We start from the raw sequence: 26,730 nt of genomic DNA on the forward strand, positions 1-26,730 counted from the left end.
CAGTGCTATGATGCACTCTAAATCCTGACTGAAATTCCTCAAATAAATTATTATCATGGAGAAAATCACACAGCTGGTCTGCGACTACTTTCTTAAGGATCTTTGAAAGAAAGGGAAGATTAGATATTGGTCTATAGTTGGCTAACACCTCTGGATCCAGGGTGGGCTTTTTTAGGATAGGTTTAATTACAGCTACCTTAAAAGACTGTGGTACATAGCCTGTTAATAACGATATATTGATCATATCTAATATATGAGTGTTAACTAAAGGTAAGACTTCTTAAGTAGCCTAGTTGGGATGGGGTCTAAGAGACACGTTGATGATTTAGATGAAGAAATCACTTCGGTCAGTTCTTGAAGAGAAATCTGGGAGAAGCAATCTAAATATATATTAGGTCTTACAGCTGTGTTTGAGGTTAGGTACTATCTGAGGACAGGAGGTCATGAATTTTGCCTCTAATAGTAAGAATTTTGTCATTAAAAGAGCTCATAAAATCATTACTGCTAAGGGCTAAAGGAAAACAAGGCTCAATAGACCTGTGACTCTCAGTCAGCCTGGCTACTGTTGCTGAAAAGAAATCTGGGGTTGTTCTTGTTTTCTTCTATTAATGCTGAGTAATAGTTTGCTCTGGCATTGCGGAGGCCCCTCTTATACGTTTTGAGACTGTCTGTCCAGATTAAACGAGATTCTTCCAGTTTGGTTAATCGCCAATTCCTTTCAAATTTTCGCGATATTTGTTTTAACTTACGGGTTTGAGAGTTATAACAAGGAGTGAACTTTGTTTCCTTTGTTAACTTCTTTTTAAGAGGAGCTACAGAGTCAAGTGTTGTTCGCAGCGAGTCTACAGCACTATCGACAAGATGATCAATTCGGGAGAGGTTAAAGTCGGTACGGGAAACCTCTGTTACTGAAGGACATGGTATTAAATTTAACGACGGAAGGATCATTTCCTTAAATTTTGCGACAACACTATCTGATAAACATCTAGAATAGTAAATGTTGCTGAGTGGCGTGTAATCAGGTAAAAAGAAATCAAAAGTAATCAAATAATGATCCGATAGCAAGGGATTCTGTGGAAAAACTGTTAGGTTATCAATTTCAATTCCATACGTCAGAACTAGATCGAGGGTATGGTTAAAACAGTGAGTGGGTTCATGTACACCCTGACTGAAGCCAATGGAGTCTAATAATGAGAAACGCGATAGCCAGGGAGTCATTATCAACGTCGACATGAATGTTAAAATCGCCTACAATAATAACTTTATCTGATTTAAGAACTAAACTGGATAAAAACTCTGAGAATTCAGATACAAATTCAGAATACGGGCCAGGAGCACGGTACACTATAACGAATAAAAGTGGCTGCGAGGTTTTCCAGGTCGGATGTAAAAGACTAAGAACGAGGCTTTCAGATTTATTATAATCTAGTTTAGGTTTAGGGCTGATTAACAGACTAGAGTCAAAAATGGCTGCAACTCCCTCTCCTCGGCCGCTGCCTCGAGGAATGTGGGTATTATTATGACTGGGAGGAGTGGATTCATTTAGACTGACGTATTCATCCTGACACAGCCAGGTTTCAGTGAGGCTGAGTAAATCAATATGATTTTCTGATATTAATTTGTTTACTAACACTGCTTTAGATGATAGAGACCTGATATTTAACAGTCCGCATTTAATTCTTCTGTTTTGTCTTTCTGTCACAGAAGAGGTTTTAAGTTTTATGAGGTTGTTATGCGCAACTCCTCTTTGTTTAATTTTAGATTTAGATAATTTAGGTGGTCGGGGGACAGACACCGTTTGTATAGAACTGTGGGTGGGTAACTGCACTAGAAGCTCAGAGAAGCATATAGGACTGCGACTCTGATCAAAGTGTTAGTATACAGAAACAGATAGGAGATCTGCGTCACTGCGACATGTAGTTACATTTCTGGGGAGGTGCACATCAGGCTATGGCGTAGGTTATGGCGTAGGCTCTATGTCGACTTGGAGCCTACGCCATAGCTACGGCGTCGATTAGATGCAGAAGTATAAATTAGCTTTAGCTTTGAGGCAGAAGATACACTGTGATTCAAGGCTTTCGCTATAGTTAGCTACAGAAATGTGAACATGAAGCTGCAGCTGTGAGCCTTTGGCTCCGGTTAGCAAGCTAAATTATGAGCAACATTTTAATCCAGTTGTATGCTCAGTACTTACCTAACACATGCATTTTCAGTAAAACATTTTAGGATTTGGAGTGTGGCTTTAAAGTTTCACTTTAAGTTCAGTTTTAAATAGTAAGGTTTTAGTGAAAATACAGGTGTTTGTGAAGCACTGAGCTACCTCCTCTACCTCTGTACTCCAAGCACAATTAATATTGATTATAAACAAAATGTAAACAATACGTAGATGCTGTATTGAGGTGATGTATTGTACTGCACAACACGCGCTACCAGGTCAGTCTCACTGGTTGAACAAGCCGTGCTGAGAAAGATGCGAGTTGTGGTGATACGTTACAGGAGTAGTAAATATGTACAAAACACAAATACAATGCATTTATTTATGTAAAATGTTTATTAATAATAATAATAATAATAATAATAATAATACATTTTATTTATACAGCGCTTTTACAGCTCTCAAATACATTTTATTTATACAGCGCTTTTACAGCTCTCAAAGGCGCTTTACATTTAAAACCCAAGAAAAGAAGTACATACATATAAGTGCAAAGAGATAAACAGAAGACAAGGACAATATACAACAACAAGGTTTAAAAGCATAGTGCAAAACAAAGAAAAGGAGGGCTCATGAGAAACAGAACGAAAAGCTAATGTTAAAGGTTAAAAGCGGATTTGAAAAGGTGGGTTTTGAGGAGAGATTTGAAGGTGGATGGATTTGGACAGTCACGGATGTGTATAGGGAGGGTGTTCCAGAGGGAGGGGGCGGCTATGGAGAAGGCTCTGTCGCCTCAGGTTCGGTGCTTGGTCCTGTGTGGAGGCGAGAGGAGGTTTTTGTTGGATGATCGAAGGTTGCAGGAGGGAGTGTGGTGGTGGAATATGTCCGTGAGGTAGGAGGGGGCCTGGCTGTGGAGGGCTTTGTGGGTGAGGAGGAGAATCTTAAAATTGATTCTGTATGGGACAGGGAGCCAGTGTAGGTTTTGCAGGACAGGGGTTATATGTTCACAGGAGCGGGTGTGGGTGAGGAGGCGGGAATCCGTGTATCATTCGTTCATTCGTTTTTCAAAATAAAACCAAATATGAAAAAACAAAATAATGACTTGTTTTTTCAAAATTTGTTTCCAGAACCAAAATGAAAAAACGGATAATGACTCGTTTTCCGATTTCCGATTTTCTGTTTAAATGGAAAATGGGAAAAAAGGGATAACGGGCTGGATTCGGGCCTTTCATACACTTTAAATATTTTCATCTCTCCGGAAGCCATGCTTTTTTCTTTTGCAAGCACTGGTTTCTTATCGGACCGGTCGGAGTGACAACTACATCCGGTTCATGGAAGGTAACACCTTGGCTAACAACCGCTGTGTGTGGACGCTGTAAATTTGGAGAAATTGTTCAATATGAGGTAAGTTGTGCTAAGGTAACAATACGTGCCAGCTTACTGTTTGCTTCTACAGCTGACATATTGGAATAGACTTAATGTGGCGAGTAATTTTTACGTTATTTGAAGATCTATGTTTGTCGCGACTCATGAATTCGCCACATTCGGCCATAACGGCAGCATAGAAATAATGCTGTATTTAGGTGGATTTCAGCACTCACATGCATTTTCTTTGGGAAATGCCACTCTAGTTAATTTCTATAATCATTATAAAAGTAGCATGCTGGGATATACAGTTGCAATCAAAATTATTCAACCCCCATTGCATATTAGGCCTATTGGCAAAATATACAATTTCTCAGCTGTTTGCAATAAACAAATTACACAAGAACTGTTTAAGTAGTTCAATGAAACTAATATTACAAGCATTTTGATCCAAATTCAACACAAAATGCTACTTTTAATGACTACTGCAGTCTCAAAATTATTCAACCCCTTCATGACAAGCATCTTCACTACTTAGTAGAGCACCCTTTTGCTGTTACGACCTGCTGCAAACGTGATGCATAGCCAGACACCAGCTTCAGACAGCGTTCCTGAGGAATATTAGCTCATTCTTCATGGGCAATGGCCTCCAGTTCAGTAATATTCGTGAGTGTGCGTTTTGCAACCGCCTTCTTCAAATCCCACTAGAGATTTTCTATGGGGTTCAAGTCAGGCGACTGTGATGGCCACTCTAGAATCTTCCATTTCTTCTTCTGAAACCAAGCCTTGGTGGACTTTGAGGTATGCTTAGGATCATTGTCCTGTTGGAAGGTCCAATGACGCCCAAGCTTCAGCTTCCTCACAGACGGCATGACGTTTTTACTAGGGATGCACCGAATATTCGGCCGAATATTGCAAAAAAACACACATTCGGTATTCGGTGGAATAAGTTAAAAGCAAGGCAGAATAATAGCGGCGTGTTTTGGTAACGCAATCAAACAGCGTGCCGTGACACGTGGAGTAAAACGTCGGCAGTGTGGCGATCCGTCCCTCACTGCATTTGCGACTAAAAATAGTTTTGAGCGAGCAAAATAGGCTTAAATCATTCAGCGCGCTGTGCAAGCAGCCTACAGATTTCAACCACCAGCAGAAACGAAAGGCGAATCCCATCGGTTGTCGGTTGAACGGGGGTCACAGACACAGACAGTAATGTATTCCTGTCAAATACGGCGGCCATCGGCTTACCGCCGACGGATAAGTCGGCTCCAATAATATCCTCTTCTTGGCGTGTGGACTGCCCAGAAGTACCTGAACAGCCGAGCCAGCGGAACACAGGTATGTGATGTGTCAGAGGAGAAACGAGCCGTTCATGGCCCACAAACCTCACCGCACTTTAGGGACTGTTCTTTACTTATGAAGGGACTGTCAGGGGAGGAGGGTGGCTGGTTGATTCTTATTTTAATTATTTTATTTTGATCCCCCCTATGTTAATCACTCATTGATGCTGTTTTTGAAGTATGAATAAGTCAATAAGTAATTTACTCCATTGAAATATCATTGATGTAGCCTATAATAGAAAAGTGATTTATCTTTTCATAAATGACAAAAGGCACATCTGCCTCATTTTTGCTGTGGTATCGTGATACTACTCAGAACCATGATATTTTCATTGGTATCGTACAGTGGGATCCAATTTTGGTACCGTGACAACACTAATCTGGAGGGGGTTCATCTGCAAAAACTAATGAAAAACTAAACAACGATATTCGGTATTCGGTACTCGGTATTCGGCCAAGCGTTTAATATTATTCGGCTTCGGCCACAAATTTTCATTTCGGTGCATCCCTAGTTTTTACCTAAGATTTCCTGATACTTGACTGAATCCATCGTGCCCTCCACACGCTGCAGGTTTCCAGTGCCAGAGGCAGCAAAGCAGCCCCAGAGCATCACTGAGCCACCGCCATGCTTCACTGTAGGCAGGGTGTTCTTTTCAGCATATGCTTCATTCTTCTTCCTCCAGACACACCGCTGTTCCATAGGCCCGAAAAATTCCAGTTTTGTTTCATTGCTCCACAGAACAGAATTCCAAAACTTCTGTGGCTTATTTATATGGTTTTGAGCATATTGGAGCCGACTTTTCTTGTGCTTTTGGGTCAGTAGTGGTGTACGTCTTGGAGTCTGGGCATGGAGCCCTTCAGTGTTTAGTATGCGCCTTATTGAGTCTGGGCATGGAGCCCTTCAGTGTTTAGTATGCGCCTTATTGTGCAAACTGAAACCGCAGTGCCTGCTGCCACCAAGTCTTGCTGCAGGTGTTTTGCAGTCACTCGAGGGTTTTTGACCACTTGCCTCCTCAGGAATCTGGTGGTAGCCGCTGATAGTTTCCTCTTTCTGCCACGTCCAGGTAGTGTAGCCACTGTTCCTTTAACTTTGAACTTGCAAACTATGCTTCTAACTGTATCTCTACGAACATTCAGAGCTTTTGCTATCTTTTTGTATCCTTTTCCTTGTTTGTGCAAGGCAATGATTTCTTCTCTGAACTTTTTGGACAATTCTTTTGACTTAGCCATATTTCTAACATGCAATCAAACGTCACTCTCAACAAACCCCTAGCCAGTCCAGGTATTTATGTGTTCTATCTCAAGCACACCTGAACTAATGAAGCCTTTGATTAGTTGCACCAGGTGTGCTTGAAACAGGGGGTTGAATAATTTTGATTAGTTGCATCAGGTGTGCTTGAGACAGGGGGTTGAATAATTTTATAATAATTTTGAGACTGCAGTAGTGATTAAAAGTAGCATTTTGTGTTGAATTTGGATAAAAACCATGGTAATATTAGTTTTATTAAACTATTTCAACTGTTCTTGTCTACTTTGTTTATTGCAAACAGCTGAAAATTGTACATTTTGCCAGTAAGCCTAATATGCAATGGGGGTTGAATAATTTTGATTGCAACTGTAAATGCAATTTTTGTACTTTTCCACAACACAGAACAAAATTAATGCATCAATGTTCTATGGGAAGCGACCAGGTGGACTTCAAACCAGGGTTCCACCAGTCGAAAGTGACGACAGCTGTCTTGACAGTGGGGATACTGATGAAGACTACACTCCTACACCACGTCGGCACTATCCACTAAGCTACCGACGCCCCTATTGCTGCCGGTTTCATCACCTAGGAGTTTAGTCTGTACGCAACATGCACATACCTCATGCACAGAGGCGCTGCCTCGCTGCAGCGGTCGCAGGCTCGATCCTGGCCTGCGGCCCGTGTCATTCCCCCATTCTCTATTTCCCCACTTCATGCTGTCCTAAAGCAACAGGCCAAATAGATAATCTTATAAAAAACTAGCAGTAATAATGCTATAATTTCGTGTAGAGTTTCAGCTTTTTGCCGTTTACACATGGCCATATGTTTGTGAATGTAACCATGTGTACAAGATGTGTATATAATATAGATAAAAATGTCTGCACTCTTAAACAGTGATTTCTTTTTTCTACACCAGGTGATGAAAGCAGCAATAGTACTGACAACAGGAGCAGCAGTGATGAAGACTCTGATGGAAATCATGATGCTCTTCCTAGCACCAGTGTTCTAAGTGAAAAGCTTGAGCTCTGTTTCACAATGGATTATAATAGTTGGTGTTATAGTCAGGACATTGAAAATAATTGTGTGGCATCAATAAAATCTACATACCTGAGACGGGAAAATGTGTTTTAATATTATTTTATTTTTATTTATTTTTTTTTACCATTTTTTACCATTTATTCCTGTTGTTGCTAATTTGTATCATACCTAAATGTATATCTATTCTTTGTATACATCTATAACAATCTCCACTTAATTTAGCATCAGCTTGAAAGCAAAAGCACATATAATTATTTTTTTTATATAATACATAATAATAATACAGCAAATACATTCAGGAATCAAGGGGATAAAGGAACTGTTTCATTTATTGGTTTATTTTGTCGGGACAGTGCATATTAATGAACAGTACATACACTGAACAAAAATATAAACGCAACACTTTTGTTTTTGCTCCCATTTTTCATGAGCTGAACTCAAAGATCTAAAACATTTTCTATACACACAAAAGACCATTTCTCACAAATATTGTTCACAAATCTGTCTAAATCTGTGTTAGTGAGCACTTCTCCTTTGCCAAGATAATCCATCCCACCTCACAGGTGTGGCATATCAAGATGCTGATTAGACAGCATGATTATTGCACAGGTGTGCCTTAGGCTGGCCACAATAAAAGGCCACTCTGAAATGTGCAGTTTTGCTTTATTGGGAGGGTCAGAAAACCAGTCAGTATCTGGTGTGACCACCATTTGCCTCACGCAGTGCAACACATCTCCTTCGCATAGAGTTGATCAGGTTGTTGATTGTGGCCTGTGGAATGTTGGTCCACTCCTCTTCAATGGCTGTGCGAAGTTGCTGGATATTGGCAGGAACTGGAACACGCTGTCGTATACGCCGATCCAGAGCATCCCAAACATGCTCAATGGGTGACATGTCCGGTGAGTATGCTGGCCATGCAAGAACTGGGATGTTTTCAGCTTCCAGGAATTGTGTACAGATCCTTGCAACATGGGGCCGTGCATTATCATGCTGCAACATGAGGTGATGGTCGTGGATGAATGGCACAACAATGGGCCTCAGGATCTCGTCACGGTATCTCTGTGCATTCAAAATGCCATCAATAAAATGCACCTGTGTTCGTTGTCCATAACATACGCCTGCCCATACCATAACCCCACCGCCACCATGGGCCACTCGATCCACAACGTTGACATCAGCAAACCGCTCACCCACACGACGCCACACACGCTGTCTGTCATCTTCCCTGAACAGTGAAAACTGGGATTCATCCGTGATGAGAACACCTCTCCAACGTGCCAGACGCCATCGAATGTGAGCATTTGCCCACTCAAGTCAGTTACGACGACAAACTGCAGTCAGGTGGAGACCCCGATGAGGACAACGAGCATGCAGATGAGCTTCCCCGAGACGGTTTCTGACAGTTTGTGCAGAAATTCTTTGGTTATGCAAACCGATTGTTGCAGCAGCTGTCCGGGTGGCTGGTCTCAGACGATCTTGGAGGTGAGCATGCTGGATGTGGAGGTCCTGTGCTGGTGTGGTTACACGTGGTCTGCAGTTGTGAGGCCGGTTGGATGTACTGCCAAATTGTCTGAAACGCCTTTGGTGACGGTTTATGGTAGAGAAAGGAATATTCAGTTCACGGGCAACAGCTCTGGTAGACATTCCTGCAGTCAGCATGCCAATTGCACACTCCCTCAAAACTTGCGACATCTGTGGCATTGTGCTGTGTGATAAAACTGAACATTTTAGAGTGGCCTTTTATTGTGGCCAGCCTAAGGCACACCTGTGCAATAATCATGCTGTCTAATCAGCATCTTGATATGCCACACCTGTGAGGTGGGATGGATTATCTTGGCAAAGGAGAAGTGCTCACTAATAGATTTATACAGATTTGTGAACAATATTTGAGGGAAATGGTCTTTTGTGTGTATAGAAAATGTTTTAGATCTTTGAGTTCAGCTCATGAAAAATGGGAGCAAAAACAAAAGTGTTGCGTTTATATTTTTGTTCAGTGTACATGATGTAATGTAAATATGCCGGCGTTAGCATGCATGCTAAATTTCATCCGCAGTCCCCAAACGATGAACATAAAAACGGTCAGCACATTACAATACAAAAGACCAATGTAAAACAGTGTACATGTACAAACATGCATAAATACCTACAAGTTCATGTACACATACACACACATATAAATAACAACACACATACAAAAGACAAGCCAGATTAAGAAGGCTCACAGATTTGATTGTCTAGGGTCCAATTTTTAAGTTAAAAGACCCAAAAGATGGACACTCTGTTATCTTGACGGGTAACTTGTTCCAGTTTAAACTTCCCTGAACTGACAGAACATTCTGAGTAAAGGTTGATCATCTAAATTGCACCTCACAAATCCCTCTGGTAGCAGCCCTTGTCCCAATGCCCCTGTCGGGCTTTCTTTTTATGAATGAATTCTACCAGAGGTGGCGCACATAGTCCATGTAGAACTTTGTAGATGACACATGCCTGTTTAAAAAGCTTAAAATTATCAAAACTAAAAAATCATACTTTTTTAAGATGTTGCAGTGATGGTGTGAGTGTGTTTTGTTTTTTTTCTCAAATACCTTTAATGCTCTCTTGTATAATTGTTCAATGGGTTTGAGTGTTGTCACACCTGTGAAAGACCAGTTTGTGAAGCAGTAGTTGATGTGAGATAAAATCATACAGTACAGGTACGTCCTAGCGACACCGACTGTCAGAAAGGGTCTGATTTGTTTAAAATTTTGTAGATTAAAATTGATGGTGTTAGAGACCTTCTTGATATGAGATTTAAAAGTGAGGGTCGAGTCCAGTGTCTTGACCTCAACTATCATGTGAGTGTAGTCAACAACTGGGGGTGCTGTCAGATATGGGTTAAATATGGATAAAATTAATTTTCACCCATTTAGAAATTAGATATTTAAAATCTGATTACACAAGTGTGTTTACCATCACCTTGAAGTCCACAGTGTACTCTCAATTCAGTATTTAGGCTAAAACTTCCAAATCTAGGAAAAACTCTTATATTTTTTTAAAAACTACAGTTCCCTCGGACCGCGCCATGCAGCTTGATACATATCAGCAACATAGTTGTAGTTCTTCTGATTTGCAAAGTAGGGTTCTAAATAGGGTTGTAAAAAGATACATCTACCCAATGTGTCTAATATCTAGTAAAGCCGAACTAGTTATTGCACTGCACCTAGATGAACTATGTTAAGAAAAAGTAAAGATGTCGGCTAATTTTTGATATTTTAGCTAATACGCTAGAAACAGCATTTTTAGGACGGTAGGTTTGTTTACGGCTTGTAAAATAGGGTCGTAAAAAGATAGATCTACTGAATATATCTAATATCTAGTAAAGCCGAACTAGTAATGACACTGCACCTAGATGAACTACGTTAAGAAAAAAAGCAAGGATGTTGGCTAATTTTAGATATTTTAGATAGTACTCTAGAAACGGCGTTTTTGGGACAGAAGGTTTTTTGCGGCTTGTTGTAAAATAGAGTCGTAAAAAGATACATCTACTGAATATATCAAATGTCTAGTAAAGCCGAACTAGTAATGACACTGCACCTAGATGTTATTAAAAAGCAAGGATGATGATGATGATTCAGATAATTTAGCTAGTACTGTAGAAACGGCATTTTTGGGACTGAATATTTGAATAGACCTATATCAAATATCTAGTACAGCCGAACTATCATCTTATTATTTTTATTATTATTGGTGGGAAATTATAACAGAGGAATATATTTGCCGTTTTAATATCAAGAACACTTTCGTGTTTTTGTGTGTATACAGGACGTTGTTGAATCAGGGAATCCGTGTGTCCACCACAATGGATCCTAATTGACTTTACATTGGCATTGTTTCTGTGATACCGGCACATAATTTCAACCCATTTCGTGCTGCCACCACGGAATGTGGTGTTAAGAGGTCGTGGTCATTTCATGTATTCCTGTGAGATCAGGTTGAACAGAGTAGATCTAAGCGCAAGCAGAGGCTATTTGAGTGTGAGGGCAGGGTTTGAGGGACAATATTACAAAATCTGAACGTGAAATCAATGAATAATGCTCTCAAACTGATTTACCACTCTCTTGAAAAAAGATAGGCATAAAGCCATAAGTAGGCCACAAGCAGTTGAGAATGGAGCGCTCCTATGCGAAGTTCAAAAGTTCCTCCACAGATGTCTTTATACAAGTACCTCGAGCCTCCTTTATTTATTTATTTTTTGCCTTTATTCACTGATGTAATGTTTTTGTCCTGATATTTTGTGTGATATCTTTGTATATTTCTTCGATAATAATAATAATAATTATAATTTTAATAAAACAAACAAAAAAAACTTGGCTTCCGAATCACACAATGTGCGAGAGATGAAAATATTTAAAGTGTATGAAAGGCCCAAATCCCGGCCCGTTATCCTTTTTTTCCATTTTCCATTTAAACAAAAAATTGGAAATCGGAAAACAAGTCATTATTTTGTTTTTTCATATTTGGTTTTATTTTGAAAAACGAATTAACGAATGATACACGGATTCGCGGGCAGCAGAGTTTTGGATGTACTGAAGTTTGTTGAGGACATTGGATGATGAGCCGTAGAGGATGCTGTTGCAGTAGTCCAGTCTTGAGGTGATGAAAGCATGGATGAGAGTTTCAGTGGCAGAGAAGGAGAGTAATGGACGGAGACGGGCAATATTTCTGAGGTGAAAGAAGGCAGTTTGGGTGAGGCGGCTGATGTGATGTTCAAATGAGAGGTTATTGTTAAGATGATACCAAGGTTGCGGATGAATGGAGGAGGAGAGAGGGTGGTGTTGTCGATGCTGAGGGTGAAGTTTTGTGTTGATGTAGCGAGGGATTTTAGGCCGATGAGTATTATTTCAGATTTGTCACAGTTCAGTTTGAGGAAGTTGGCTTGTAGCCATGATTGGAGTTCAGTCAGACAGTTGGTGAGGGTAGAGCGGGTGGCCGGGGTGATGGATTTTGTGGAGATGTAGATTTGGATGTCGTCAGCATAGCAGTGGAAATGGAGACCATGACAACGAATGATAGAACCAACGAACAAGATGATAAAGAGGAGAGGACCAAGCACCGAGCCCTGAGGGACACCTTGCAGCAGGGGGGATGGTGGAGGAGGTGCAACTGTTGATGTGGATGAACTGATGTCTGTCGGTGAGGTATGATTTGAGCCAGGAGAGAGCAGAGCCAGTGATGTTGAGGGAAGTTTGTAGGCGGGATAGCAGAGTGGTGTGGTTGATGGTGTCAAAGGCAGCAGTGTGGTCAAGGAGGATGAGTATGCTGAGGTGGCCAGAGTCGGCAGAGAGGAGGAGGTCGTTAGTGATTTTGAGGAGAACGGTTTCGGTACTGTGTTGAGGGCGGAATCCGGATTGAAATGATTCATATAGTTCATGAGAGCGGAGGTGGGTCTTGATTTGGGAGACGACAACATGTTCCAGAAATTTTGACAGAAAGGGAAGGTTCGAGATGGGACGGAAATTTGAGATCATGTCAGGGTCCAGGCTGGGTTTTTTGAGGATGGGGGTGCTTTTCGAATTAATTGAGTAGAGTTCGAATAATATTCAAATTTATTATTATTATTATTATTATTATTATTATTATTATTTTTTATTTATTTTTTTTTTTTACAAAAAAACACAAAAAATAAGATGCTTAATGCTGACGCAATATGAACGTGACACTCGGATGAAAACACCGTTCTGACCTCACTGAAGTGCCACGTATGACCAACTTCTGCCTCGCTATCTGAGCAATGTTTGGATACTTCAGTGCGTAGTTTTCCACCACAAGAGTGGATCCTGGTCGGCTCGTAGTGGTGTCTCATTCTGGTAACGTTTCATCTTTTCTTCAAAAAGGGTAGGCAGGGAGGCAGCAGGTGCAACACTCTCCCTGTATGTCTCCCCGAACAGTTCACACATCGCGGACATCGCAGTGGGTGGTGTTGGAGCAGTGGGCTCCTCCGTCGGCGCCTCTCCCTCCGTCGCTGCGTCCCTCCCTGGCCCGGCTTGTGCGCGAGCCATCTCCGCCCGAACGGGATTCGCTGTGATGATTGATATGGATGGACGGGGGCGCTGGTGAGCGGGGCTGTGCTCTGTGCTGCTGTTGGCACGGCGCGAGGAAGAGTGTCGGTGGAGGGGGCATGTGATGTAAATAGTCATGCACGTGGTGTGTGATGTACAGCATGCTGAATATTGGCTGCCAGCGTGCGGCTTCCCAGGGTGGTAGGGTGAATGCCATCGTGTTTGAAGAAAGAGGGATGGTTCCAGAAAAGATTAAAATTGTCCTTGAAGCCTCAAGCGTAGCAGGCAGGCCTGAGTCAGGTGTTCAGCAGGAGCAGTCTGGAGAATAGTGCGTCCCCGTGACCAAGTGTGGGAATGGGACCAGAGATAAAAACAGACTTTTCACAAGTGCGTAGGAAGTCCAGGAGGGAGGTGAAAGCCCTTTTGGTCAGCTCAGAGGCACCCCGAGCCAGGTTGTTGGTCCCTATGTGCACCACGATGCGGGTAATGGAGGATGGTTGCATTGAAGAAGCGGATATTCCTTGTGATGGAATCTCCGATGATCAGGGTGGTTGGAGGGAAGAGCGGGTGAGGAAGGGTTTTTGCCGGGTTGGATGGTGGGGAACCAGCGTCCGGGCCGTGCGCTGGCACGGCCGGACAGGTGTTGCGGTGGATCAGCCGTTTCGGCTCCAGGAGGAGGAGAGTCTGCTGGCGGCGTGGGGTGGAGGAGGCCTCCGGAGCATCTGAGGACGGCTTCTCTCAGGAATTTGCGACATGAAGCAGAAGTAGTTGTCCGGGAGGAGAGCTGGCGATCCGGGACCGCAGCAGAGCCACTCTAGGCACTGGCAGGTGCTGGCAGGGAGGAGGGTTCCACGTGTCCCATGGGTGCCAGGCCGCCGGGGCGGTGAGCCGCAGGGACACCGCCAGCTGCCAGTGTGGAGCCAGTCACGATGATCCCAGAGGCAGGGCAGCTGGAGTAGGGAGACGGCGCACCAGCAGCCACCGAGGCACCGGGGACCATGGGGCTGTCGGAGTGGGAAGCCGCGGGGACACCATCAGCCGCAGGTGTAGGAACAGCTACCCCAGACGTGGAGCCACCTGAGCCCGAAAGCGAAGCACCAGTAGCCGCAGGCGGAGAGGGGCCAGCGGCCTTTCCAGAGCCAGGCGTTGCATAACCACCAGCAGCCGTGTGCAGAGAGCTAGCGGCGGGGCATGCCGGCATCTGGGTTGTCTGCTAGCGCCTCGAAGCGGTTGTAGAGGCTCAGGCGAGGAGGAGAGGCAGTCGCATCCTGGATTCTCTTTCTGTCGCGGATCACAACTTCAGCCCAGGATGTCTGGAGGCTGGGTGTGGAGGAGGAGGAAGGCCGCGGACAGGTGGAGGTATCCCATGGGGCGGTGTCCTGGAGGGCCACTTTGAGGGAGACAATGTGCAAGGACTGTTCGTGAGCCAGGTCCAGGCAGGAAGTCAGCATGGCCTGTTTATCTTGCAGTTCCTGAGTGAGTCGGCGGATGTCTTCCTTAAGGTCTGTAATCTGTTTCTTTGCTTTTGTGAGCATTATGTTGTCACAGGCTATGGATGTAGCACGTTGGCTAGCTTGAGCTATGCTAACGGCTAGGTGCGAGGGTAGGAGGTGCCGGTAGTCAAGGGGGTGGGTAGATGCAGAACTAGGACAACAGTCAGTAGAGCCAGCAGGGTTGTGATGAGGTGGTAAGGGTGTATAGGTACCACTGGAGGGAGAATAGCTTCTTGGATCAGCAACGTATCAGGTGTGGAGAGCAAGCTGCTGGAAAGCAGCGAGAGCAGGAGAGAGCCGGCAACGTGAGGGGAAAAAAAGTTGTGAAGTGAGACAATGAACACAGAAGAAAACGACGCTGGTGGCGGTGAGAACAACATGACAAACCCCACCACTGTTCTCATACCAAAAAAAGGTTCACATTCTGTGGTGTGGAGGTTTTTCGGATTCAAAGAAGACGATGAAAGTCAAACTAACGTCACTTGAAAGCAGTGTTTTGCCATAGTATTAGCACCGCAGGGTAACACGATGTATAACCACCTTAAACGACACCACGAAGTTCAATATGACGAAGCTTTAAAGGCCAAGAAAACGACAGGAGAAAATCCCTCCCGCTCTACCACTCGCACCCAGACATCAATAATGGAAACCGTATACAGTGCATCTCCATACCCGACAAGCTCCCACAGACACAAGGAGATTACAAAGGCAATCACGCATCACCTGGCTAAAGATATGGCTCCATTCAACACTGTGCAAAACGAGGGATTTAAGAAAATGATCAACACCTTAGACAAGCGTTACACAGTGCCCTCCCACATATATTTTTCAAACGTTGCACTACCTGCTCTGTACAGTCAGTGTCGAACAACAGTGGAGACAGAATTGCGAGCAGTACATCATTTTGCGGCCTCTTGGAGTTTGGAGGAGGCAAAAATGGTGTGCATAACCACGGACAATGGATCCAACATTGTGAAAGCAGCATCCCTTAACAACTGGACAAGGCTTCAGTGTTTTGGACACAGGCTGCATCTGGCTATAGGTGAGCTGTGTATTATTTAAAAAATCATTTTCTGTTATTGAAAAAATATGCTATTTAGCTGTATAATATGTTTTAAATAATAATACCAGTGGTGACAATAATATTAATAATAATGATGATGTTTACTTTCATCAATATGTTTTATCCCCTCCCCCAGACATGTTTTACAATGTAGGCTATATAAAATACTCAATAATAATAATACATAAAAAATAATCTCATACCGTCTTTCAACAAAGTTAAATGATCTTGTTGAAATCCTTTAAATTACATCTCATTTTACCTCATTAAAAATCTAAGATTAGATCTATAAATATAATATACAAATATTTTTATTTTAGCTGCTGGACACAGCTCAAACATCCAACTGTAAGAACAAGAAGAAAAACATTTTTGAGTAGAGGGAAACCTTAATAACAATAATAAAATCAATAATATCAAAAATATTACTGTAAAATAGTGAATAATAATAAATATAATAAAATAGTTGATGATGTCAAGAATTTATTCCAATTTTAGAGAACGCAATGAAAGATCCAAGAATCGACCGCGCTGTAGGGCTATGCAAAAAGGTTGTGGGCTGCTTCAGTTACAGTTGGAGATGGAAGAGGGAGCTTGCTCAGGCCCAAAAGGAGCTCAAGCTACCTAAACACAAGCTGAAAACTGAGAGTCCAACAAGATGGGGGTCCAGACAAGCTATGGTCCAGCGGGTACTTGAACAGCTACCTGCTATTTCACATGTTCTCTCCTCTGATCGGAAGGTGAGACACCTGGTTCCCATATGGCAGGACGTAGAGGTCCTCGAGGCAGTCAACAATACACTCGGCCCACTGACAGAGTTCACTGATGCCCTCTCAGGAGAACAATATGTGAGTATCTCCTCAGTGAAGCCAGTTCTCCACCTCTGTGAAACGTCAGTTGTTGCAGTGCAGGAAGATGACTCGGGTCTCATGCGATCAATCAAGTCAAGAATCCTGGGGTACCTTCAGGAAAGTACAGTGATCCAAACACACAGGGGCTGCTCGACCTTGCCACAACTCTGGATCCAAGATTCAAAATGAAATATGTCAGTGAGGACAAGAAAACCACTGTCAAGGCCAGACTGACAGATGAGATGACTGGCATAACTACAGTTATGGTATTTATATTTACATTAGATCATACTATTCACACATTTTTTTAAATGGTAGAAAATGTGACAGTGTAGTGTACTTTAACTATATTACACTTTGGTGTGTGTGTGTGTGTGTGTGTGTGTGTGTGCATAATAGAATATTTAGATGAGCTTTGTCTCTGTTTTGAAGCAAAGTCAGCCCTCAAGTGCACCCCCTGCTGCCACCCCCATGAAGAAGAGCCGGAAGACTTTAGGCAGCTTCTTCAAAGCAGCAGGAGGCAATGAGACGGGACCATCCCAGCTAGAGCAAGATGTTGACTCAGAACTACAGTCATATCTACTCATCAGTAACATTGACAGTGAGGAGGACCCCTTAGTCTGGTGGAGGCAACACAAGGGTGAATATCCAAGACTGTCTGTCCTGGCCAGGAAATACCTCTGTATTCCTGCAACAAGTTCCCCCTCTGAAAGGGTATTCAGCACAGGGGGGAACATTGTAACTGAAGCCTCTAAATGTTGACCAACTTGTGTTCTTGGCAAAGAACCTTTAAGCAGTTTGCTGCAGAAAAAAGGACTATGTTCTCGTTAATGTCGTAGGTTGTTATGGTCCTGTCACGGTCAACTGTCATGACATGTTGTCATGTCAATCAATGTCATATTTTGTTAAAAATTGTACATTTTAAGAAGAATACCTACCTGAGAAAAATGTTGTTCAACATTATTATTGTTGTTTTATTGTTATTTATTTATAATTTTTGTTACTTTTCCTTTTGTATCAGGAAATAAGCACAATAAATCTTTGTTGAAAAAAATCGTGAGAGAATCGTAATCTCAATTATAAGCCAAAAAATCGTGATTCTCATTTTTTCCAGAATCGTGCAGCCCTAGTATACAGTATATACAGAACAGAAATTTAAAAGTACTTTTAAAGCGGTACTTGTTTTTGCACTTTTGTTTGGCTCTTTCAAATTTTGGTCACAGATTTGTTAAAGTCCAACCACTTCTCCTTTTCCAAAATAATCCATCCACCTGACAATTGTGGCATATCAAGATGCTGATTAAACAGCATCATTGCCTCACAGTTGTGTCCTGGGATGGTCTCAATAAAAGGAAACTCTTTAATGTGTAGTTTTATCACACAGTACAATGCCACAGATGTCCCAAGTGTAGAGGGAGCCATTGGCATGCTGACTGCAGGAATGAACCAGAGATGCTGCCCATGAACTGAATTTTCATTTCAACTTCACCTTTATGGAAAGGATCCTACAGAGAAATTAAACTTTTTTTCTAACCTTTGCTCGATCCAGTCTAATTGTTATTGTGTCTCAGTCTTGCTCAAGGAGAAGTCTTGTTTTGAAATCTCATAAGATGTGACTTGTTACAGAAAGACAAGGCAGGAAACAAGTATGAGTTTTGTGTTGGTGTACAGAAAGTGTAGCTTAGTGTTATCTAAAAGATTTTTTAATGTCATGGGCAATTATTTAGCTGTTTTCCAAAATGTGAATAAGGCCTTTAAATTTATTGACTGCCCTGTCAGAGTATGCGTCTTGTGAGATTTCAGAGCAAGACTTCTCATTGAGTAAGATTTAGACATTAATAGCAATCCTATTTCTAATTGATCTCTCTTGTGTGGCCCACAAGGAGGACTATTCCCCTATTATTATACACACTCTGATATGAGTAATGTTGCTGGATGAATGTCATATTTGAGTCATGCACAATAATAACAGTAATAGTAATTACCCCTTTAAATCACAAGACCATTTGAACACAAATTCCTACAGTTGTATGTGGTCAACATTAATAAGCAGATAATATGATTGTTGTATATCTGTCAGTGCTTTGGTGATACTCAAAATAGAGCATTTTGAGTTTTGAAAGGTAACTTCAGAACAAAGAGAAAAGCACAGGTTGCCTATTCTGGTTGAAAAGTGAATGTGTGGTCACAAGTGGGCTCCTTGGTACCTGTGACTTAATGTGACTATGATGCTGGGGTGCGGTAAGGACATTTTTCAGCTGGCATGAAGTTCAGATTATAACTTTTGATAATATTTTTTTGGGAGTTATCCTCTTTTCTCTTTTCTCCACCAGAATTGGAACCGTACCTGGTACACTACTAATCCAGACCTCACCCAGTGCTTCCAGAACACTGTCCTTGTGTGGCTGCCATGCCTCTACCTCTGGATATGTGCCCCCATCTACCTCATCTACCTCCGCAGTCATGACCGTGGCTACATATGTATGAGTCACATCAACAAAGCTAAAACTGTGAGTGATGTCATCCTTCATTATTTTGGGAAGTATTTTTTCTAATTGTGAAAGTGTCGCATATTGTTTATTTTATTTTTCCTGCTCTCCATGGTAATCAGTCCTCTTAATGTTAGCCTCATCTTATTAGTTACTTAAACAGAGCAAAAATTAGGCAGTAATGATAATACATCTGTCATACAGTAGACATATGTCTAAATCTCAGGTTATTATAGTTATATGCAGATGGATGACAAAGGAAAAACCAGCATCAGGTGTCTTTGTATGGAGTCAGGCCACCACAAGCTTTCAGAACAGCTTCAGTGCTCCATACCAAGTCGGTGGATCTCTATTGAAGGAATGAACACACTTCCTCCACCAGATATTCCCTTGTTTGTATATCACATAATCACATACACACCCAATCACATACAATAGTATCACTAACAAAATGCAAGCTATGTAATTTTAATTGCCATGTTCTTAGTGTTGAACTCTTCAAAGTGGAAAAAGAGCACTCACTGTATCGTTAATACCTCAGATCTATAGTGTTGGTAAAAGTTCAATGTCTTACATTGAAAAGAATCATCAGCAAGTCAGAAATGTGTGATGTCTTCTTCTCTCCACAGGCTGTTGGCCTTCTGCTGTGGATTATCTGCTGGTCAGATGTTTTCTATTCTTTCTGGGAAAGAAGTCACAGCACCAGTGTCCCCGCACCCGTCCACCTAGTCAGTCCCACCTTACTGGGCCTCACCATGGTGAGATTTGATCTTTGTCCTTCATACAGAAAGAGTGTGTCAGTGAGAAACCGATCACCTCTTTGATGTAGAGCTAACTTCATTTGGATTTATTATAATAGAAGTGTTTTGGATCTTAGATGCTCTTAGTGTAGTTATAGTGTTTAAATCAATTTATTTTATGTGGTTGTAGTTTTTATTTTCTGGAAATGACTATTTGAGTTAAGATTTTAGTGTTGTGAGGATTAAAAAAAAAAGTCAAACTGCTTGTGTTCTAGAAGTGTAGTTTATTTGTACCGAGTAAACGTCATGAAATTGCTCACCCATTAACTCGCCCATACCCGTAAAGCTCAGTACCAGAACCGACCTGTAACCCAAAGTCAAAGCTGCACCCTCCTACACCCGTTTATGAAAGTCCTGTGACCCAACCTGCACACATGATTTAACACACACAGGCAACAGTCACTCACATTAAGCTGGGTTCTTTATTCATCTTCATTCTTCTTTCATCACTGGAGTCCTCCACTTCGGTGACAAATGTGACAGCGGGGTCAAAGGATCGACTTGTGTTATTAACTTTAAAAATAAAATGAATTGTGGCTTGATAATAGTGATTTAGATGTCAAAACAATTACACATATACCGCACACATTTCATCAGGACTCTGGTACGGGCTGCTTTTTTTTTTGGTGGAAAATCCATGATCCCACTAAAAGCTTTTGGTATAGCTCCTTAAGAAGGAAAAGTAACCCCTAATGACATGTATCTAGACCCTACATCAGTTTAGCATTTCCACTAGGGATGCAACGGTCCTCGGTAAAATATTGAACCGTTCGGTCCGCCCTGCACGGATCAATACGCCCTTATGGACGGCGGGTTTTCGGTTTTGCAATTAATTGTGCATTGATGCTTTACAGGCCACTGTGTGTGTGTGTGTGTGTGTGTGTGTGTGTCTGCACAAAAGCCCTCCCCACGAGTTAATGTCCAATCACTGTTGTGGCTCCACCCACTCACCCTCTCACACTGTTGTAACTGGAGCCGGGGAAAGTGACGCTCACACAGAAAAGAAGCGGAAAAAAACAAACATAGAGAGCCATGGCAAGCGCAAGCGGAGGAGTTGAGAGACAGAAGTTTGAAGAAGCACTGGCTTTATACAAATTTCGGGTGTGGGATCATTTCGGTTTCGCTGTTGAATAAAACAACGAGTGAAAACAGTTAACAGAAATTTCACTGTCTGCAAACGTTGCTTGAAACATGACTAGTGTTTCCCCTACCATTATCTTAGGGGGGCGCCCCGCCCCGTACCTTGTCCTTTTATTTAACAAAAGAAAATTAAAAAATTACAATTAAACAAACTAAATAGCCTTATGTTATTTATCTTATTTACACAACGGCATGTCATTTCTGTCTCTACATTGTCGCACGTTTACAATCCTCCTCTGCTCTCTGTGTCACGCACGGCGGAGTTTGGCCCCAATGCGCGCGCGCTCACACACACACACACACACACACGTGCGCACAGACACAGACATAGGTGAGCACACAAGAGCGCGGCCCGGGCCGTATTTTCCTGACCAATAATTATGATCGAGCCCAGCCAGGACCCGCAGAACGGCACTTAACACACTGTCTATGGAGCGGAGCCTGTGTTGCGTTCAGGCGTTGTCACATAAATAACAAATTCCAGCACTTGAATAAGCTGTGGCACAACACAGCAGCATGTTTTGGACTGGTGCCTGAGGAACCACCTTCAGATCAACGCGGGGAAAACCAAAGAGCTGATGGTGGATTTCCCCAGGCACAGACTCCTCCCCCCAACACCGGTGAACATCCAGGGAAAGGACATTGAGATGGTGACATCTTATAAGTACCTGGGTGTTCATCTTAACAATAAACTGGACTGGACTAATCACATAACAGCACTATACAGGAAGGGCCAGAGCAGACTCTACCTGCTGAGGCGGCTCAGGTCTTTTGGAGTGCAGGGGGCGCTCTTGACCCTGTACCTTCTTTGACACTGTGGTGGCATCAGCCATCTTCTACGGAGTGGTCTGCTGGGGCAGCAGCGTCTTGGCTGCAGATAGGAAGATCCTGGACAAGCTGATCAAGAAGGCCAGCTCTGTCCTGGGATGCTCTCTGGACTCAGTGCAGGTGGTGGGAGAAAGGAGGATGACAGCCAAGCTGTCATCTCTGAGGACTAACGACTCCCACCCCCGCAGGAGGAGATAAAAGCTCTGGAGAGCTCCTTAAGCAATAGACTGCTTCACCCAAAGTGTGTGAAGGAACGCTATCGCAGGTCCTTCCTGCCTGCTGCTGTCATAGACACTTTATGGACACTATAGACACTTTATAAACACCATTATAAGTTTACTGTCCACCTTGTTGCTGTGTGCTGTTTTTTGCACATACAATCATTTGCACTAGATATGCTCTCTTTAATCCACTGCTCATTTTTATTCACTGCTCATTATTATCCACTTCTCATTATTATTATTATTATTATTATTATTATTATTATTATTTATTGCCGTTTCTTGTATTTGTGTACTTTATTTTGCATGTCTAGTTTTTAAGTTTTTAAGTTTAATTTTTGAAATTTTTAATCTGACTCTTTCTCCTTGACTGCTGTAACACTGGAATTTCTCAATTGTGGGATCAATAAAGATGTATCTTATCTTATATTATCTTATCTCATGTCAAGTGCAAACTCAAGCAAAATAAAGAGATAATTTTGGAGTGAAAAAATTGTTCTCTTTACGCACAAAACACATACCGAAACCAAACCGAAACCGCGGCCCAAAAACCAAGGTACGGACCGTACCGTGGGCTACCTGTACCGTTGCACCCCTAATTTCCACTGTATACAATACTCTTAAATGTGGGCAGGGTCTGCTACTCAGTCCAGCTCTCGCTGTATTTCTTCTGCACTGGTGATACTGAGGAATGTCTGCAACTTGTTTGTTGTCCACAAAATGAGGCTACATGCTGTCATTTTAAGAACAAGAAAGAACAGGCCAGAGTGAGAGTCTCTCTTAATGGGATATTTAAAAATAGCGTTTGTGGATTGAGTGCTGCCAGAGCGAATAGGAACAACTCTCCGCCACAATTTTTTCCTCAAAGTGAGGATTAGAATATATGCAGTTCACATAATCAAGTCAAAATTATTTATATATTTTTAAACCCTTAAAGATCCAACCATCACTAAAGCCTATGTCATTCAAGTAAAAACAAATGCAATGGTCGAAATTGTCATATTGACATTTAAGGTGTGCTGATGGATTCACATTATCAGCCCATACACTGAGTAACATTACAAGTAAATAATCTACCTTAAAAGTTGCTGGCAGTCGACCCAGTGAATGGAGTTATTTTCTCCATCTATAAGCAAAACATCCTTTCATATTATAGTTTAACTATAAGGTTATATAAGCTTCAAAGCCAGTCACAACTCAGCCCTGAGCAAGAGTGATGGTTAGCTTTTGACCAATCAACATACTACAGTGTTTCTAGCTCCACTTTTTAGTACCTAACAGAGGGATGACCTAAAATGGGGATGGTAAGTAATTGCTCTATTGGCACTGGGAGCAATCTGGTTGTTCCAATCTGAGGGTTCAGTATCTCGCCCAAGGACATGTGAAGAAGCACAAGGACACTGGAGAAGCCATGGACTGAACTGCTGATCTTCTGATTGGTGGACGACCCGCTCTACTTCCTGAGCTACAGCTGCCCCCAAAAATCCTCCTTTCTAGCAATACACTCCAATTTTTTGTATTCAAGAGAAGGTTGCAGTCTTTTAACAAAATAAAGATAACCATTGAACTAATTTTGAACTTGGGATGAAGGTGGTAGAGCTGCAAACAAAATTGGAACAAAGCTGAGCTGTCAGGTAGAAATATTTTCCATCTGTAGACTGTGCTTTTTCTACTGGACCATAATCAGTAAAATGTATTGACTTTTTCTTTGTTACACCACATTGAAGAATGGTGAGAATTAGAGACGTTTTATTATTTAAAGTCAACTTTGTATGTTTTGTCAAATGTGATGTATAAATGTGTCTTAATGTGTTTTTGCTGCAGTTGCTGGCCACCCTGTTAATCCAGTATGAACGGATGAAAGGGGTTCAGTCATCTGGAGTGATGCTGATCTTTTGGCTGCTGGCACTGCTGTGTGCCACAGTCACCTTCAGATCCAAGATCTTCCAGGCCCTGGACGAGGTCAGTCTTGAATGAGCAGGGTGAAACCTGATATGGATTAACGGAGTTAATTACAAACCTCTGGGTGTAACCGGTTCTGTGTTGACCATGTCATTAGTAACTCCAAAGCCCTGAAACACAATTACTTTCAGGAGAGACAATACTTATAGCAAACGTACCACAAAGCATTATCTTACACCAACAAGACAAGTTGCATGGGTTAAAAGCTTCATCTTTTTTATTTTAGCCATCAACGGTGTGTTTGTGGAGGTACACCACCTTCTATATCTACTATGCTCTGCTGCTGGTTGCTCTGTTCCTGTCCTGCCTGACAGACCGACTCCCCCTCTTCTCTCAAGCCGTCAAAGACTCGGTAAGACTACTGCTGCAGCTCCAAATGCTGACTGTGTTGGGGGAGCGCAGCAAATCAGTGGGCCAAATACAATAACTATACTGTTGATTTCAAAACACCTGTCCCTTATACCTCACAGAGTATCTTTGCTTCCCATCCCCCTGTTAAAGAATATAGTCACAGTGATTGCTTCTATCCTTCCAGTTACTAGTCAGCCGATCTTAAATGGACGCTCGACTGATAAATAATCTCTGTGCACCCTCTAGATGCTGATTAAAAAGCTCATTCTGGGATCAGTATCTCAGCAGCTGAAAAATCTTTTGGGTCTAACTGTAATGCCTTTGTCCTCAGAATCCCTGCCCCGAGCCTGGAGCCTCTTTCCTCTCCAGAATAACCTTCTGTTGGATCACCAGGTAGGCACACAATTAACACCACAGTGGTGTGGATGGGTGTGGATCTTGATGTGTATTCACAGACAGAGCAGTCTCATAATAATTGAGGGTGTTACAGAGTTTAGACTTTTTACTTATTCTTTTCTTTCTCTAGTTGTCTTTCTCTTATTTATTTGGAAGATTAAAAGAAATGCTCTAAATATGCATGTTTGTATGCTGTATATGTGTCATTTTGTATGTTATTAAGAGTTGCAGTTTTTTAGTATGTAATTCCCTCTTTGTGATACTTTCCTCCACTGCAACTCAGCAATTGGAGACAGCCTAGCGAAACAAAGAGGGAATTCTGGACTAAACAGAAGTTTTGGCAATCTTCAGTTGCTTTGTCTAACTGCTGTAGCCTCATATAAATGTCAGCTAAACTTTGGAATATATTTTCACATGGAAAATGTGAAGGTGGGTCAGTGTTTCCCACACATTCATTTATTTAAAACATCTGCCGCCACTTTTTGGAATATTTATTTTTGGAGCTGGACCGTTAACCAGGAGCGCTGTTGGAATATATATATGTACAGGTGAGTTTTTCATAGCTCCACACTCTCCCAGTACAGAGCATACTCTGGCCACAGACAGAGTAGCAGAATACCAGGTGCAGTGAAAGTGAAACTTAACACTTCAGTGCCCTGGTCTAAAAGTTTGCTTTCACTCACAAACAGCTGCTACTCTCATCCATTGATCTCATCTGATCAGCTCTGACTGGATCAACTGATCAATTATCAAGCCTGTGACTTAAATTCCACAAACTCCTGCTGAGGTAAAAAAAGAAATCACAAAGAGTTCTGCCTGTGCTGCATTCACTAAGCCACAAAAACCTCAGAATTTGAAGAGGGGATACAGACTGATATTGGCTGTGAGAAAACAATATTTCTTGTTGATACCACTGCTTATAAAAAAAACAAAAAAAAAACATTTGATCACAAAAAAAAGAGAAAACAATATTTCTCTAGCGTTTGATAATCTGCTGCAGTTCATAATTTCTTTCATTGTTTGTCTGTTGGAAAAACAAATCTCTTCAATAGAGCATAGTCTCGGTCAGAAGACTTTCTCATGGAGGAGCTGAATTATTCATTCATTTCCCTTCGCACATTGTAATGTTTCCTCTACTATTGAAAAAGTTGTCAACAGACCACACTTTTTCATTGGTGAAAGTGGTACAAAATAACTGTTGCGCAGGCCATCTGCTTCCACCCAATTCCCTGCCTTAGCCCATGTTCACTGTAAACCTCAAATCGTTTTACTAAGCTTGTACTCAAAAGTTTTAGTTTAGTACAATACAGTAACATATACCTTTTCAGTACACCAGACACAAAGCAAATGTGTCACATTACCCTTGTCTGACAGGAATTTTATGTCAGTTTAACATATATATATATATATATATATTTTTTTTTTTTTTGTCATTGTGCACTTAATTCTGTGTCATAACATAAAAACATTGAGTTCACATTTTACAACCATATTATTTTTTAGATATCATTGTAGTATAAATATATATTGTGGCAAGCTTAGATTTCTCAATTGCAAGAATAAGGCAAAGAGATGAATTCTGAGCTGGGAAGTGCTCCTTATTTCACCACAGTACAATTCTATCTACTACAACATTAACTGTTACCCATTAAAACCATTGTGAAATATAGAAACATTAATCAATGTGTAATGGGTAACGTTAATGATTTAGAACACATTTAAACACAGTTGTCTTCGGCTCCTGTTAAAACATAACTGTGGTTGATCACACCTCAGTTCAATTTCTGTAGCCACACCCAGGCCTGATTACTGCACACCTGTTCCCAATCTAGAAATCACTTAAATAGGACCTACCTGACAAAGTGAAGTAGACCAAAAGATCCTCAAAAGCTACAGACATCATGCCGAGATACAAAGAAATTCAGGAACAAATGAGAAAAAAAGTAATTGAAAT

General features: G+C 41.8%; 1 protein-coding gene across 3 annotated transcripts in view; it reads left to right on the forward strand.

Moving 5' to 3' along the window:
• Positions 1 to 26,730, forward strand: part of abcc1 (ATP-binding cassette, sub-family C (CFTR/MRP), member 1) — a 105,234-nt gene that overhangs the window by 20,145 nt on the left and 58,359 nt on the right. Inside the window, exons 2-8 of one of the 3 annotated variants that reach the window (XM_050070230.1) lie at positions 16,479 to 16,855; positions 16,989 to 17,229; positions 18,923 to 19,099; positions 19,708 to 19,836; positions 23,892 to 24,029; positions 24,256 to 24,381; positions 24,712 to 24,773. In XM_050070230.1, coding sequence (XP_049926187.1) covers positions 19,073 to 19,099; positions 19,708 to 19,836; positions 23,892 to 24,029; positions 24,256 to 24,381; positions 24,712 to 24,773 — 482 coding nt within the window. In that variant the 5' untranslated portion in view covers positions 16,479 to 16,855; positions 16,989 to 17,229; positions 18,923 to 19,072. The remainder of the gene's footprint in view (positions 1 to 16,478; positions 16,856 to 16,988; positions 17,230 to 18,922; positions 19,100 to 19,707; positions 19,837 to 23,891; positions 24,030 to 24,255; positions 24,382 to 24,711; positions 24,774 to 26,730) is intronic. The other 2 variants (XM_050070229.1, XM_050070228.1) reach the window with 2 other exon arrangements.

Source organism: Epinephelus moara, chromosome 18 (assembly GCF_006386435.1).
Source record: "Epinephelus moara isolate mb chromosome 18, YSFRI_EMoa_1.0, whole genome shotgun sequence".
In the NCBI taxonomy this organism is placed as follows: Eukaryota; Metazoa; Chordata; class Actinopteri; order Perciformes; family Serranidae; genus Epinephelus; species Epinephelus moara.